Source organism: Simochromis diagramma, unplaced genomic scaffold (assembly GCF_900408965.1).
Source record: "Simochromis diagramma unplaced genomic scaffold, fSimDia1.1 OVJJ01000596.1, whole genome shotgun sequence".
Taxonomy (NCBI): domain Eukaryota; kingdom Metazoa; phylum Chordata; class Actinopteri; order Cichliformes; family Cichlidae; genus Simochromis; species Simochromis diagramma.
The window spans coordinates 9074405-9091830 of NW_024387245.1; the positions used below are offsets into that span (position 1 = coordinate 9074405).

General features: G+C 37.7%; 1 protein-coding gene across 1 annotated transcript in view; it reads left to right on the forward strand.

Annotated features, from left to right (window-relative positions):
• Positions 1-17426, forward strand: part of brinp1 (bone morphogenetic protein/retinoic acid inducible neural-specific 1) — a 102823-nt gene that overhangs the window by 21690 nt on the left and 63707 nt on the right. The window contains exon 2 of the mRNA XM_039999951.1: positions 5284-5551. Within this exon, the coding sequence (XP_039855885.1) occupies positions 5334-5551 (218 nt within the window). The 5' untranslated portion in view covers positions 5284-5333. The remainder of the gene's footprint in view (positions 1-5283; positions 5552-17426) is intronic.

A 17426-nucleotide genomic window follows, 5' to 3' on the forward strand; every position in this document is an offset into this window, starting at 1 on the left:
TTGGGGTGACCTCTGCCATTTAACAGTTTTCATATGGCTTTCTTTTTGTGAGTATGAGCGTCAGCAATGCAATCTGGACTGAATCAGTGAGCTGAGTCTGTTTTACAAGGGCACAGGACCCTGAACTGGGTCTTCCCATGCAGTAGTGCAAGAAGACCCAGCTCAGGTTCTGTATTAACACCTCCTCAGGCACGTGGCTACAGGCCCTTATTCTATCAGTCCCAGTGTCCTAAACTTCTGTGCTGCGTAGATATCTGGTATCCTGCATCAAGTTGCCCTAAAGTCAAATGTAATTTAAGTATCAAAGAGACTAAAATTGTCGTACCTTGGACCACATGCTAAAGACCATCTCCGGTTTGCCTGTCACATGCAGCAACATGGTGACTCTAACATCAGTGATAACGATGGCACCTTTTTTTTTTCTTTCAGTGCCTTTATTTCCACTGAGTCAGAGGTTACGCAAGATAGGGGTCAGTGAATCTACTATCTTGTAGATTGCTGACTGTCTGTTGGACAGGTCTCAGATTGTGTGGCAGGGGAAGTGCCAGCTTGACGTGGTGGTTAGTAACACAGGAGTGCCACTGGGACTGCTCAATCCTCGGTTCTATTTCTTTGTACATCTCAGATTTCTATTATAACTCCCCAATCTGCTGAAGTTCTTTAACAATTTTAAAGTGCTGACTCAGACAGTATGATTGTCTGCTCCTAAATATAACAAGAAAGAGGAAATGATGGCTGATTTTAGGGGGAAAAGAATTGTGACCAAGCCCATGAAAAGCACAGATGAGGAGGCTGGAATAATTCAGAGCTACTAGTGGTTGGGATTCAATTTGAACAATCAACAGGATTGAAGGAGCAACACCATGGTTGTGCAGATGCATACTATGTACTCAGTTTTTTTGGTGTTTTCACGAGGATGCTGGAAATCTACTAACAATCTGTAGTTCTGTCTGCATTGTTTTTGTCTGCTATGGTACCAGCTGTAGAGATACCAGATCAATAAACCAATTCAGAAGGCTGAAACTAGTATCTATCTATCTATCTATCTATCTATCTATCTATCTATCTATCTATCTATCTATCTATCTATCTATCTATCTATTAGGGGTGGGGGAAAAAATCGATACTGTGTAGTATCGTGATATTTTGTTTGCTAATAATGTATCGATACAGGGACAGCAGAAATCGATATTTTGTTACAAAAAAAGTTTTTGTGGACTGGAACATGCTCTGACTTCAGAGCATGTTGATCCTTTTTCTGAGCAAGAATCCTGACATTCCTTCACTGTCCAAATGTGTTTAACTTTTTTTTATGGCAGCAATGAACATGACAGTTTACTTATTTTCATTTAAGACATGTTGTATTTTAATTAAGTTTAAAACTTTTTTATTTAATGTAAAATTATATTTTGTTTTAATTTACTTTCAAATTCTTCAGTTGCTGAAGGGGCTGCATAGTTTTCACAAATTTCATAGTTCAGAATAGCTATAATTGTACCAGATAGTAAGTTGGACTAGACTGTAATACAAACCGTTCAGTTTGTCAACAATAAAACTGACTGAAATGAGAGAAAGACTGAGTGCGAGACTTTGTTATTAGATAAAATGAATATTGATAAAGTTTACCTTTATGTACAGAATCTGAATATCGCAAAATATTTTTAAAAATTGCAATAATATCGTATCGTGCGTTAAGTATTGTGATAATATCGTATCGTGGGATGTGTGGTGATTCCCACCTCTACTATCTATCTACATCAAAACGTGGAGAATCGTTATGAGATGTTTGAAAAAAATCATCAGTGAGGCCATGATGTTTTATTTTCTCTTGTGGGTAATGTTTAAATACAGTCTAACATAATCCTAAAAGTAAGTTATTAGAGCCAGACCTCTGTGATGTATGACAACGTGCCATTTGTATTTTCTTGCCTTAAGGCTATCTCTGATATTTGTTCTCAAAATCCTCATATTCCCTCACAGAATTTAGTGCATGCAAATGCATCCAGTATCTCTCTGTCAATGAGGGACTGGATGGTTGACACCCCATCCAGTTGTTAAACCCTCCCTGTGGTTCTCTTCCAAATTATTTGGCTCTCCTTGTGATGACATTCATCGGTTTCCTACACTGAACAGTTCTCTTAGGACCTGGGTAATAGTGATTAACCAAGTATGTTATCTTCTCCCAAGCTAATTTAACATCACCGTCCTTAGTGGCTTATTTACTTTGATTTGCTCCTTGTGAATCAGCATTTCATGCACGTGAGCATAAGCGTGTTCATGGGAGAAATGTTTGTGTGGCAAATGCTCTCTGTAGCTTTCATATATAAACTGAAAGACTTTTAAACCTTCAAAAAAGAGTGTATCTGATTCCTAATCCCATCACATTTCCAGCTGTGCAGCTGGTTCACTGCACCACATGGCTCAGCCCCTCAAATACCACAAGTCCATCACCTTGCCCCATGTGGACATTGCTTTTCACCAATGAGCACTGATTCATGAAGGTGCGGCCCTCACATTTTAAAGGCTTCACACAGTCAATGCGTAAACTATTATTTTAACACAGTACTACTAATAAAAAGCATCGTAAAAAATTTAATATAAATTGACCGACTACACACAGTTACTCAGCATTTAGTATAACCACTTACTCGTGCTCGGTCGAGACTCAGTTTTATCAGGTAATACATTTTGGTACATAGTGTGAAAATGTTCAGATGGGAAACTCACAAAGCCAGCAGGGAAAAAAATCTGTCGTGAGATCATTTTTTTTGGCAGTACAAGAGAGACAGCCATCTACGTATGAATAAACCTGACTGAGGATTTACTCTGTCAGGTGGCCATATGAATGTAAATGCGCTCACTAAGAGGTTTCAGACTAATGCTCCAGGTGGTGGAAATGACAGAGTACTGGGTCAGCTGTAGACATGGGTTTTATGGTAGTGCAACTGCTAAGAGCACAAAGTAACTAAATCAAGTGTTGCAGTAAGTCAGTAAGTAATAGTGAGAAAGACGACCAGTTAGTCATTAATATAATAAATAGGCACATAGGGACGTGTAAGGCGAATTCTGTACATGAAGAAGATGTATATTTTTACTGTACAGTGATCCTGTGATTCTTCATAAATCCCCAATTTGCCAAATTATGCTTGCTGTGTTTGGTGTATGTAACATATACATACACATGTATGAAATGTTATATGTATATACAGTATACAGAAAATACACATGCTATACACTATGGAACATTCCTATTAACTACATAATAGTAATATTACTTTCTACCAATTTTCAATTTAGTTGCATTTTGATTCATTCATGACCAGAATATATAATTAATTCTAATTAAATAATTAGTAATAAATTAAAACTTTAAAACATCCATGAGCGTTATGCACAGAGCCGTCACAGCAGGTCAGCCTTTATCTGAAAACCACTATACCAGCTACTTTATAGGAGAAATATCCACTGATTTTATGTATATGAATAACTCAAAAGCAAACACATTTGTGAAGGAAGCAATGCACTCTCCAACCATGGTAATGTACACAAAGAGCTACGCACAAACTTTCATGAAAATGCATCATGCAAACAGCATTTGTCTCTACATTAGCAATTAAAAATGGAGAAACTTTGATTTGTCATTTCCATTATTTATTGGCCTGTTGTACTGGATGTGCATGTAGTTCTCAGATAACAATATAACTCATAACTCATTAAAGAACTGTTATTAATTATAAAGTAGACTGCTGTATGCAGACAGCACTCCTATAAACCGTTTAAAAAATTTAATTTATATATTAAAAAAAAAAAATCTCACATTTTCTTTTGACATGGCATTACAAAAATGCTCACTGCCCATTTTAGCACAATCACAAAAGTATTAAACCCTGGTCAGTATTTCCTCTCTCTGTCTCATTATATTGTTTCATTCTGACAGCCAAGCTCAAATTAGTCTAACGTAATTAACATAAAACATGACTGCTATTAAAGCGGGAATAAAGTGTTATTGGAGGAAAGTTGAAATTTCATTACAATCAGCTTATACTTCAAATATGGCAGTGTGATTATTGCTAGTTATATAAGTTGATATTCAAATGATCTCTGATTCTTCCAAGTATTTTTGCAAGGAGATGAAACATTGTTTAAATAATAAAAAATATAGAATTAATTTAACTGACATGCTAATTTGAGCCATGACATGACAGAAGAAAAAGAAATACAATAATAATAATTTAAAAAAAAAGAAAAAACCTTCCCCATCCGTATACTATGATTAGTTTAACTTTGGCAATCAAGCAGTTCATCATGTATTTAACTGGAAAAGATTAGGCCCATTAAATTTTCCCTGCTCTTTTATGATGTGTTATTGTGTAATAAACCATGAAGGGAGGGGAAATTTTTGCATAGAGTAGCACTTAATAGCACACTGTTGCTCCACGGCCAGGGGCCAGAGTTCTTAAATGCAATTACTGATGAAAATCTTTTTTTTTCTTATCGGAAACCGCAAGGCATAATTTCAGTGTCAAATAGATATTTTCATTCAAAAGCACAAGGAGTACAAGGAGAAAATGAATAATTTTTAATGTCCAAATTTTTTTTTTCCACTTTTAATTTAGCAGTATTTAAGTATTAAACTGGGTTAGTAATGCTATAGCATGCACATGTTATGTATATGCTTCCCAATGAGAGGCAGGTTTCTGGCTGGTGCTTTTAGAAGTTTTCCTATTGATTCTTTTGCTTTTATTGTGTATTGTTTGTGATATATTTACAGAACAACATTATATGTAATAATAAGATTTTTGTGATGACAAAAGCAGTGGTCTAACTGAAAGTTTCTTCTGGTAATAACTGCCACCATTGGTCAAAGGGAGATTTTGGTCTTGCATGTTAGTGGATGAGTATCATAACAAGTCATAAAGTTGCCTCTAACCCTGTCAGAAATTATAATGATAGCCATTACATAACTGGAGAAAGTGTTAATAAAAAACAAAAACAAAAAACAGTCTATGTATGAAGAGGCAGAATGTGCATGTTTTCCTAAGAACAAAGAAAAAAAAATCCAGACATGGAGGGGGCGCAAAGCTAAGAAAGAGCAGACAATAAATATACACCATGTCACAGTGAAGTGACAATGACAAGGGCACTGTCTTATTTGTTCGGTACAAGACAATTAACCTAACTCTATGACATCTTCTTGTACCGCTAAAATAGACTTTGTCATGTAACAACTCTCTTTCTCTGCATCTCCTTCCCCCCCTTCCCTCTGCTCTTCTCTCCCATCAGGTCTCCACATAATGGAGCGAGAATGAACAGAGAGCGGCTTAAAAAAAAGCATGAACTGGAGGTTTATTGAGGTCATCTGCTTCCTGTTTATATGGGACCATATAACAGTTCAGTCTTCCCGCCAGGATCCGTTGGCCACTGAACAACATGTCACCAAGCAATATGACTGGCTCATCTCTGACCGCGGACCTTTCCACCACTCTCGGAGTTATCTGTCCTTTGTGGAAAGATTCCGCCAAGGATTTACGACTAGATATAAAATTTATAGGTGAGTTCACTTTCAGCCTGTGTACTGATGCCACTCATGCTTTTTAGGGGAATGTCTTTTTACGGCTTTGCTATTTTCAGATTTTGAGATTTTAGTTGCAAAAAGCTGAACCCTGTACATCTTTAACCCATTAAGTGTACTTTTTTATATTTAGATGCAGCCAGTCTCACCCCCGTGAAATTGTTTTATTATATTAATAAAGTGCGGATAAGACTCCTTGCTTTAGCTTGCTACTGTAGACCAATACACTGTAGACAACAGAGTAGGTTTTTAATGTTGAAGCAGTATTCTTAAAATGACTTTAGTGCTAAGACACCAAAAAAGGCAAGAGAATGGAGTCAGTCAGCTATCAGTTTCTGGTGAATTTTTATTTTAAATTTTCAATGTAATTTATTTTAATTTTATTTACATACCACTGAATCACAGCAACAGTTGTCTCAAGGGGCTTTATATTGTAAAGCAAAGACCCTACAATAACATAGGCAAAACTTGGCATTTACATCCAGTCTGTTTGTCCTGTCATCCTCCTTTCACCGCAAACCGAATGCAGTATATGATTGGCCGTCCCTGAGCAAGATCCTAGCAGAAGCTTCTTCCTGTTAAAAGGGAGTTTTTCCTTCCCATCATCACCAAGTTTTTGCCGACAGGGGGTCATCTGAATGTTGTTTTTTTTCTATAATATATTTATGTCTTTGCGTTAAGAAATAAAGGGTCATGAGGTTACTGTTGAATTGGATTGAATTGAATCACATGGTGATTAATTGTGATAAATCATTAGAAATTGTAGATTTGTTGTCATCTACATATATAGGAATACCAACTGGGTTGGAATTGATATTTTAAAATTAGTCCATCAACATACTGCACAACTTTTCCTAAATTTAGTTTATTTATCATTAGGTCAATTTTTGGGGTCTGTGGGATAAAAAGAAAAAATGCAGCCACATATACCTAGAACCTTCAAGGACGTTATTTTGACCCCACAGAAATTAATTTAAAACAGCATTGTGGCATGCCAAACTGCTTAGCAACATATATTGCTTACTCATACACTTACAAGACTGTGTGAAGTGTATATCTAGAGAAAAGAAGAATAATTACTGCAGGGCAAAACAGGTCACCGATGGGATGTTGAGCTGGGTCAGAGTGGGGGAGCGCGTGACGGTACGCATGGAGAACCGGGCAAGTTACTGGCTGTGCAGAGCAGCAGGGGAACTGTAGCTGAACTGAGCAGAGAGTCCAGAGTGTGGAGTACTAATCCTAGGAAATAGAGAGTGAAATCCAGAGCAGAGCAGCCGAATCGGATGGGTTTCAGCCTGATGAGCCTGGCTGAGGAGGGGTGTGGATTGAGCAGTGTGGACAGTGGATGACAGAGATGCAGGTCAGGTAAAGTAGAGGCAGATGTGAATGGTGTGATAGACTTTGACTGCTGTACTTTTACAGTAACTCTGTGATTATTTTTTAAATGTAGGCAATGGCTGGTTCAGTCTGTTTCACAGTGAGCACTTTTTTATTTTATTTTAATGTAACTAATACCACCTGTGTCGCAAAAATAATCTTTTAGGTTTTCCATACTGTTCTCCTGCAATAGTGAAATTATTGTGTGATGTTGCGAGCCATTTTTATTAGTAAATTGAAATACAAATTTTTAACTTTATGATAATCGAAATAATTTATAAAACTGGTAAAATAAAAACCTCCAATGATTTTTTAATCCCCTGATAAATTTGTAAGCATGCTCATTTACAAAAAATGAACAGTTTCTATTTTTTATTGTAGTTTCATTTCAATTGAGACAGACAGCACATCAACCAAAAACCCAGACAAAACGCTCCATAAACATTATGAAGAGATTGGCATGTCACTGAGTGAAGTAAGTATTTGATCCCCTTCAAACCAGACAGATTTCTGGCTCCAACGGATTGGCTGTGTGCCCGTGTGATAAACAGATCACAAAGAATCAGTCAAATACAGATACTCATCATCTTGATTCATAACTCATTATGTCCATAAAAGAAAACCTGTGAACAGATTCAGTTTCTTACATTACAACCTCTCCACCACCAAAGAGCAGTCAAAGGATGTCGGAGACAAGACCGTAGACCTGCACATGGCTGTAATGTGCTGAAAGACAGCAAAAAGCTTGTTGAGAATTAGAAATAAAATGACCGTCAATCACCTTCATTCTGGAGCTCCATTCAAGGTCTTGCTTCATGGGGTGAGGATGATCATGAGAATGTGAGAAAGGTGTTGGATTATCCCAGAACTACATAACACATAACACCATAATTAGTTGAAATCTTGCAAAGTCCACAAGGTCCCTCTGCTCAAGAAGGCACATGTACAGGCCTGTCTTATGCTTGCCAGTGAACATCTAAATGATTCAGAAAAGGGCTGGGATAAAATGGTGCAGTCAGATGAAAACAAAACTGAGCTCTTTTGCTTGAACTTGAACCGCCATGTTGGGAGGAAGAGACATGCTTAATTTGACCCAAAGAATACTATCCTTCACAGTCAAGCACAAATGTGGAAACCTTATGCTGTTTTTCTTATAAGGGTATAGGACAACTTTATTGCATTGAGAGGCCAATGGATGGGGCCATCTACCATAAAATCCTGGATGACAAACCTATTTCTCTCAGCCAGAACACAAAAGGAGGGTGTGAAAGCTTGAAGTTGACAAGGGGCAGCCAAAAAGCTAAAGGGAGAGTTTTGAGAGTATCAAAAAGAGGAATGGGCCAAAATCCCTCCTGAGATATGTGCAAACCTGGTGACAAACTATAAGAAATGGCTTACTGCTTTGCTTGCCAGCAAGGGTTTCTCCAAAAAGTACTAAGCTATGTTTTCTTAAAGACCAAATACTTATTTCACTAAATAACGTGCAAATCAATTTATAATTTTTATGTAATGTGCTTTTTCTGGATTTGTGGTTGATATTTTGCCTCTCACTAGTAAAGTGAAACTGCCATAAAAATTGGAGACTGTTCATGTCTTTGTAAGTGGGCAAACTAACAAATTCAGTAGGGGAATAATGAATCATTTTCCCCATTATATTTAGTCAAATCTTATTCATAATTAGAGAAATATCAGCTCAATTTCTTCAACTTCTTTTTTAACTGCAAAAATATTTAACTGCAAAAGGACATAGGTGCTTGGCAAGCTTGCTTTAAATAGGAGTATAACCGGTATACAACTAGTTGGCAGCCAGGTTAGTCGAGTCCCCTATTGCAAAGACTTATGTCACAGATGAGCTGGACTCATCGATTGTCTGATAGATCTGTCTGTGTTTATGAATTAGATGGTCATTATTTGCTGCATTTACCCTCAGTTAGACCGCAGCCGTTTGGAGACAAGATGCCTCAGACAAAGGTGACTTGGGCAATCACCTTGCGATCAAAAGCAATCACCCAGAAATTAAGGGTGTTGCATACTTAACCTCGTGGCGAGGGAACAGCGTGGACTAGTTGCCAATCTGTCCCAGGACCTCAGCAATTCCAGCAATTCTGTAAACAACCACTAATTTTTCAAACTCTCACGAATGTTAATATTCTATTTTTATTCTAGTTTGACTGAGCAATTAGGCCCACAAAAATGTATTATTCACTCGATTAAATTAAACTCATTGCACTGCAGTTCACTTTGATTCAGCCCAGTTCAAATCAGTTCAGTTCAATTAAATATTAATTTTGCACCACTTACTTATTTATGCCCAAATCATAGAGTTTGACATTCATTAGTTCCAACATAATCCATAACATGCAACATACATTCTGTTGCTTTACATCGCCAGCCTCCTCAGTGCTCACACAAAGAAGCAAAAGTACAAAAATTGGATGGCTTAAATCTATCTTTCTCAGAATGATGTGCTTTGATTTCCTATCATCCCCCTACAGTCTGCTAAGTCGGAATTATAGAAAGACTGCAAACAGAGTAAGAGAATCATTTGCCTCATTCTTTGGCAGTTCTTTCACAGACTTGCTTGTCTCGCTTTCCTTCGTCTCACTTGGTAACTTGCCACAGCCCTTGGTCCCCACTGACTTTCACTCCTTGATATTGTCACATGAACGGTAAACAATGCATTTGCATAATGTGTAACTTGACAGAGCAGGATGTTGCACAGAGACATGAATCTCAGAGGCAAAACTTCAGAAGCTGCTTTCCGCAGACACTGTACAGCCGTCGAGTCCTGTCTGTGATGCTGCAGTGATTTATTAAAACAGAGTGTGTGTATATACGTCAGGTGCTTCTGGGACTATTGGTGGGCCCAGGTGGTTCCTGTTGTTTTTCACACTTAACAAACCATTAGTGGCATCAAATTCAGCCATGAGTTCTAGATATCCCCTTCATCATGACAAGTCAATTAAACCTAAAGTATGAAAAAATGATGTGTTTCTCATTAAAACAATCAACTATCCATACCTATACGAGGCATCTGTAAACAATTCAAACTTTGATAGATCTTTTTTATTTCCGTCTGACATTTAAATGATCTTGTGCTGTCTATTAGTGTACAAAAATGAGAAATACTTCTAGGTACAGCATATACATTTTGCAAAAAAAAACAAACCAAAGTATTTAAGAGGAATGCATGAAATTGTCGCCAAAAGTCAAGAGCTTTTAATCATTCCAACCTCGACCTTCAGATAATTTCAGTGATTAGCGCATCTTCAACCAGGAAGGTGGAGTGACATCGACTGATGTAGTGTTTGTTTGGAATGAAATCATACATAGCCTTGGTCCTGCTTGGCACATGATTGCCCAGGCGTGCTCTGCTCTAACAACCAATGAGGACTGAATCGCTTTGTAAATTTCCCCGGGGACTTTCTCTGCCTCAACAATTTAGTGGTGGAAAGTGGTTGAATCAGATTTGCAGAGAGACAAAGCATCCATTCCTTTCGGGTTCACTTATCAAGAGAGATTACCCCGGAGGCACGCGGTGTGGACAATGCCAACCTGATCAGCAACAAACAAATCTCCCCCATCTTTAATAACATGGGCAGTGTGCCTAATTTGAAGGATAAACACGGAATTAGAAGGTTCCAGCCCTGCGTCTAGTGCTCTGAAAAGGTCATTGCCGCTTCAAGGGGAGAGACACACACACCGGAAGGCACCAATTATCCGCTCCCTCTAGACTTATGTGTCTTAAAGAAATTATTGGAGTGTTCTTTGTATGAGTAATTGTCACCACTCTCTCCCTGCTGATTGCAGTCTTTAAACAGAATCTTACTCTTTGTCATATATATTTCCTTTATTGTATTTTGGTCAAAAAAGCCACTTTAACTGCTGGCTGCATACAGTTTTTTTATATCAGAGCTCAGCTGAATAAGGTGTTAGTGGTGAAATTCGATGGCCTGTTTTGCTCACACTAGCATCACTCGTGCTCCTGCTTGTACTCTATTATAGGGTCGAATGTGTTTCAGATGATGCGTGTTCTCTGTCTGGTCTTTGTTCGCAGAGCTCAATCTCAGGTTCTTGCGTGTTTGGGAAAAAAAATCCAATATAAATGCAAATCTGGTAGCCATTAATGCATTTTAAAGGCCTCAAATCAGCATTGCACTGTAATCAAAGAAGCAGGATGAGGGTTGTTATTTAGAATAAAAAATATTTATTAAAATGCATGGCTCTCATAGATTGTACTCTGAAAAGCTGTGCAGGATGAATAGAGAGGTCTGATAGAGCTTCTCTTGTCACTAAGTCAGAGCTCAGCAACCCTCAAAATGTATCCAAGGATCCGATCAAAATCCTGCAATGACCTGCGAAAATATTATGCTAAATTAAATTAAAATCTCATAACAAAGGAAGTTCAATTTTTGGACTTTGATTCAAAAATGTTGAACACAAGTATTATAACTTATTTCACAAAGGAAATTTAGATTTTCTTTGTTGCACTCCTCTGTTGTACTCCGTCTCTATACTGACTTAGTAAAGCCTTTTGAAAAAAACACTATAAAACCCACTTTCACTGTACTTTCGTCCCTTCCAGCCCTACATCTGTCTCATCATCATCGGTCAAAGCTCTATTTAAGAAATGTCCTGCTCAGTCAGATTGAATCTTAATCAAACTTGCTTTCGGCTGCCTACAAAGTCTGCGCAATACCCTATTGAGTCAGTGTCTAAAGAATTTACAGCTTGTTGGTGGGCACCTAAACCAGTAGTGAGAATGCCTCTGAAGCACATTATCTCCTGTTGTGAGTTACATGTGAAAAGGGCAACTTCAAACAGTGTCCTGACCTGATTTTTTCAACATTGTCCAAAGTTGTGTGCTTGGGTTCATGTGAAAACATGAAAGTATTTGCCTCTTATTGCAAGTGTTTTTCCTTTGTTCCTTAATTCATGAGATTCTTGACTGTTAAGATAATCCAGCAGTAAAAGCTGCTTGTAAATCTGGACATCTGGACAAACCACCAGCATCTGGTAGACGTAGCAATTCTTCTCTTTTCCTTACCTGTGGCAACAGGAGCTCAATGGCAATAATTTCCCAGAGATCCTCATGCTTTCCAAGTTGGAAATTTGGTTTGGAGAACTACTTGCGCCAAAGTGTCATAGCTACATGTGTGATTTCCTCACCGAGTCTCATTTCCATTTTGGCGACTCATTACACATATTTTGACTGTTCCGAGACAATATTACGTGCTGTGCACTCCAAATGACATTATTATTTTCCATGCTTTGTTTTTGTTACGCAGCTGCAGCACTCTCATGTTACTGTGGCAATTAGACAAACACACATCTCCACAGTGAGTCTGCAACAACACTTTGACTAGAAGGTCGTACAGAAATATGACAAAATTTCCCACTAAAGCATTTGTCCATCATACTGTACGAAACTCTTTCTACAAAAGCAGATAAATAATTTGAGGAATCTCAGAGAGCTGAGTGCTGAGTGAAAAAAATGTTATTGAATTATACGAGGTCTAATGTCAGGTCACTAATGGTTTACTAATCCTAGCTAATAACAGAAGGATACACATTTAATGATATGAGTAGCTTGGAGCTCAACTGTGTTATCATTAAATATCATGTATTTCACCATACCAAACATAACAACTAAAAAGAATTTGCACTGAGCCATGATCACCATCATAGCTTGTTTTTGTTTGGCTTTTTTCTTCTTTTTTTCAAGTTTATGTTCCCCAGTTTGGCTAGTTTGATTTAGGGTTTACAACCACGATAGGCTTTTATTTAATTAAATTTACCAGGAATACTTCTCAAAGGAAATTTCCTTCATGGTGTTAATTATTCCTAAATGTAATCAGTTCTTAGACGACCACTTGATCAGCACTAAAATGAATAATCTGCTATTCTAATTTGCATGTCCAAACTCATTTTCCTCCGTTTCTAAAATTAAACAGTTCATCAAACAGAAAGCTCTGAATCTCGGACCACACTCCCACCCCTACGTTTTTTTTTTTCAATTGCAATATCTTAACATCTGTACATTTTAAAAGAAAAACTTAACTCATACATCAAGAGTGAATATTTAAATGTGCTGATATGTACCTCATTTGTTTTTTAAAAAGATATAAAGGTGTTACATTTGTCCGACTCAGGTTTCGAATTAGTTTGGATGAGCCATCTGTAATTGGATAGAGTGAGCAAAGGAGGATTTGATGTAGTCGGCAGATTTGCTGAGAGAGGCTGCAGAAATGTTTAATTCAGCATGCTGTAGCCAAAGGAAGTGATGGAGGGAGGCAGACGGGAAGTCAGGAAGGATGAAACAGACTGAAGAAAGAGGACAGAGACATTGAGGGGTCTGGATTGCCATTAGGCAGGGAGACAGGAAGGTGCTAAAAGTGTGTGATAAAGAAAATGTATATAAGTGTTAGAGACACTGAAGGGGATCCGCTGAGTTCAGTATCAAAACAAGGAAGAGGGGAGCAGACAGGTAAACTGGCAGTGAGGTCATAGTCAAGGTGAGGATGAACACAGACGCACTGGAGTGGTTCAGATGACTCACAAATACCATGAAGCAAAGTGCAGCACTCAAAAAAACAAAAACAAAAAACCCCAACAACAACCAAAGCCTGCATTATTAACACATTCTCTGCATCTAATCATGGTTCTACTTAGAAAATGATGGGTTTTTCTTCTGCCAAAATTTTTTAAACTTACATTCACTTAGACACAGATTCTGTGGACCAGGAGAAAATTGCGTAGTTTCGGCTATCTCTATTCATCCATGCACTTCTCTACCAATACACGTACACTTTTTTCATGTAACTGCTACTCATTTATTGTTTTTAGCTGTGAGGCAGTGACAGAGACCGTCTAATAATGACAGACTGTGTGCGCAGACAGAATGAATGTAATGAGAAAACATAATAAGATAAATAACAATGCCACCTGCAATATGAAGCAAAAAGAGAGCTTAGTGTTGTTTTTTTCTGTTAATCAACAATTGAACAGCACTATATTGCACCTTTGCAGTATTATTGTGTACAGTCTGAAGCCGTATGTCACCTGTTCTATTGTATTGTCATTGAGCAGAACACAGTAAAAGTGCATCCAGGTGGCCTCAAGGTTTAAGATGCTGACCATGTAATTGCAATGTCCCCAAGTCCAGCCATGGATTCCACTTGCAAGTCATCTCTCACTTTCTGACAGCTCTCCACAGTTGGCTGCCTACGTTAAAAAAAAAAAAAATCACAGATAAATGCTGTAATGTATATATAAATATTTCACATTTCCTAGTGATGCTTTAGTGATTGAGCAAATTAGATGACTCACGAACATGTTGTCACCAAAAGGATTTTGGCTGCCTTCTCGTGCTTTGGCAGCATACACGAATTCCCATTTGCTGACTGAAGCAGTAACGACTTCCAGCACTTGGATTTCGAGCACTCGTCTCAGCCAATCAGGCAAGCTGAAAATCCAGCACTGCTAAAATCTCTCGAGTTGCCATTATCACTGTTGTGCATCGAATGAGCAATTATTTTCTTTTTAAAACTTCTTTTGAAAAACTTTTACGTGACAGACACACTGGAAGCGTTGTTTACTGTGGGGCACAGAAAATATCAGTTTAACTTTAATCTGTTTTTATTCCCTCTACTCTAATCTGTTTCTTTTATACACACTTGGAAGACACAAACACACACATACACACACAACACAAAGTCATCTTGGGGCTATTGCAATTACAATCACTGGAGTACTGCAGAAACTGGGCGTTGATCTGCATTTTTCAGCTTTATATAGGTTTGGGAAAATCAACAGGAGCTGATCTGGGGAGGGACTTTATGCCACTTTCCTTCTCCAACCTAGTGGTAAAAAGCCCCCGCTGTGGGATGACTTAATTACTGGCTAGGAAGGGATGGTAATTAGAGGAGAAACAGGGGGCTAGAAGAAACTGTCAGGGTTAAGTACTGACTAATTCACTGTGTGGGACGCCTGTGCCCCTCTCCCTTGAGACTGGCAATATAACATCAACAGGCAGCAACAAGCACTGAAGACGAGATAACAGCGCAACCATGCATCGAATGACTGTTTTTCTGATATAGTGATCCACGCTGCCTAGTCACACTAGATGCTCAAAGAAAGCTGCTCACTTTGGTTAATACAAGTTCCAGGACACAAACTCTGGGGAGTGGATTTCAGTTTAAAGCACACGGCCCACTAATGCTGGCTGTAAGATTCATAAACTTCATAAACTTAAAGTATTCACCAACTGCATTTTGAAACATTTCATTCGTGTTTTAAGAATTTAAAATCCAATTCCATATATGCAACAGAGCAAACATGGATAGCGCAATCAAGCTAAGATAGAAATGTTAGTCAAATATAAAGTCTACAAAGAGCCTTCAACATACAGAGAAAAGCTCTAAAGCTCTAATCAAGCAAACTAACAGAAAACATTTGTGTGTACAGAGACAGTAGTTTATTTCTACAGTAGTTTGTTTCTATTGAGTGAACCGGAATTTGACTCAGTTAAATAATATTTTGGTATCGTCATTGTATCTTTGCATTTTTCAAATGCTAGAATGAATTCAAGATTATTTGCCATTTATCTTGCAAATAATAGTTCTAATCAACAATAATCGCAGGCAGAATTACTCACTTAACAAACAAGAGATAAATACTGTACGATAAAGTCTGAATATCTGAAATACACAACCTCAATATGTTCCAGTGCACAGCATCGCCTCTCTAAAACACCTCATCAGAGGTGTCTTTCCTCTGCTACCCCTCTGTCCTGTAGTCAGCACACGGCTTTGGTGTTTTTTTTTTCACTGTTTTTTTTGTGACCTACACAAACACAAAAAAGGTTTATTCTCAGCCTCCTGCAGAACATCTGAGTCAGTTCACTTGCAGCAAAACACTGAATCTGTTGGGCTTGTTATCTGGGCTGTCTTAGAAATGTAGCATCACAGGTTTTTCTTATACTGTGTGTTACATGTCTAAAATTATTTTCAAGTGGGCTTTTATTTGCTACCTACTGCAATATTGTGTCAGTTTGCATGGTGATCCAGGGGATACGCCACCAGTGGACGCATGTACTCAATTTATTTTTAAAGTAGCCGTTTTGCAAATTAGATTCATGATCATTCAAAGACTGGATATACTGCTGGGAAATGAAACTGTCTGTTTAGATATTGTCAGTACTTAGTCTTTATATTATTTCTTATATTAAAATGCTCCTAATGTTGTAACATTCAGCCTATTTTTTATAATCAGTAGAAAACATAAATACCTTCAGATTTTCTCTGTCGTTTGTAGATAAAACCGTACGCGCTGTTTGTCGTTAGAGAGTCTAAAGATTAAGCTGACCTAAGGGAAATCAATTAATTTCATGCATTTATTGAGGTGCTGAAGCATCTGTGCACAGGGAAAGCATGCTGTTGTACATATTCTTCACAAATATAAAACCAAAGCCAATTTGCTTTAAAGAATAGTTCTTTTACTAAAATGTGTGTGTAAGGGAAGTTTTAGAAGGAGGACACCGAGTTAGCTAACCTGACAACCTCTGGAAGGTTGTTTTCATCTCTTGGGGCTCACATAGCAAAGGCCTGATAAGTGGGTTTAACAAGTAATGACATGTTTCTCATTTTCAGACTTGAAGCAGTGAAGCAGCAATGATATTAAAGACTACTGACAAGCGCATGCTTGTGACATGATATCTAGCTGAAGTATGATTTCAAAGCGCAGGAGAAAAGTACTTTTAACTGGAGGTCAAGTGTCTAAAAAAGGACACAGAAGGATTAATTCCTGCATGTTGTTATGTCGCTATAAAACCCGTGATCTATTTTGTTTATCGGTTTCCCCCCTTGGTCACAGAATGTTGTTTGTCAACCTACGTGATATAAAATGCTAAATGCTGGTGATATTAATTCAAAGTTATTTTATTTTTAGAGCCGTAATAGTGGCCAAAGTGCTTAAAAAAAATATCCTGAAACATCTTATTTGCCTCAAAATTTGTCACAGTTTTATTTGCAGTTCTCATAAAGGCGACAGTTTATCACTTATTTATATCACTGCAAGGCAAAATCTAAACCGTATTCAAATTGGTTTCAAATTCTTCATTCACACAGAAGATGGAATAAGGAAGGTAAATTGCAATATTTTTTTCCAGCAGGTAAAAAGATCATTGGGATTACAGAAATGAATTAGCTTAGTAATTTTATCTATTACACTCTTAACAAATGCAGTCCACAAAAACCATCAACATAATGCTTTTATTTTTTAATTTGAGCTGTGACTGACAGTTAATATGGGGTCAGTTGAGTTCAGCAGTAAATGGATATGATACAGTAAGCGGCATCTAACAATACCAGCTGATTCTTTTTACTGCATGAATGTTTTGACCTTTGAAGGTTTTCATTACGCGTAGAGTGGGGGAGCACTGTTTGTCACTGTTTACAGGATAGAGCAGATGATGAAG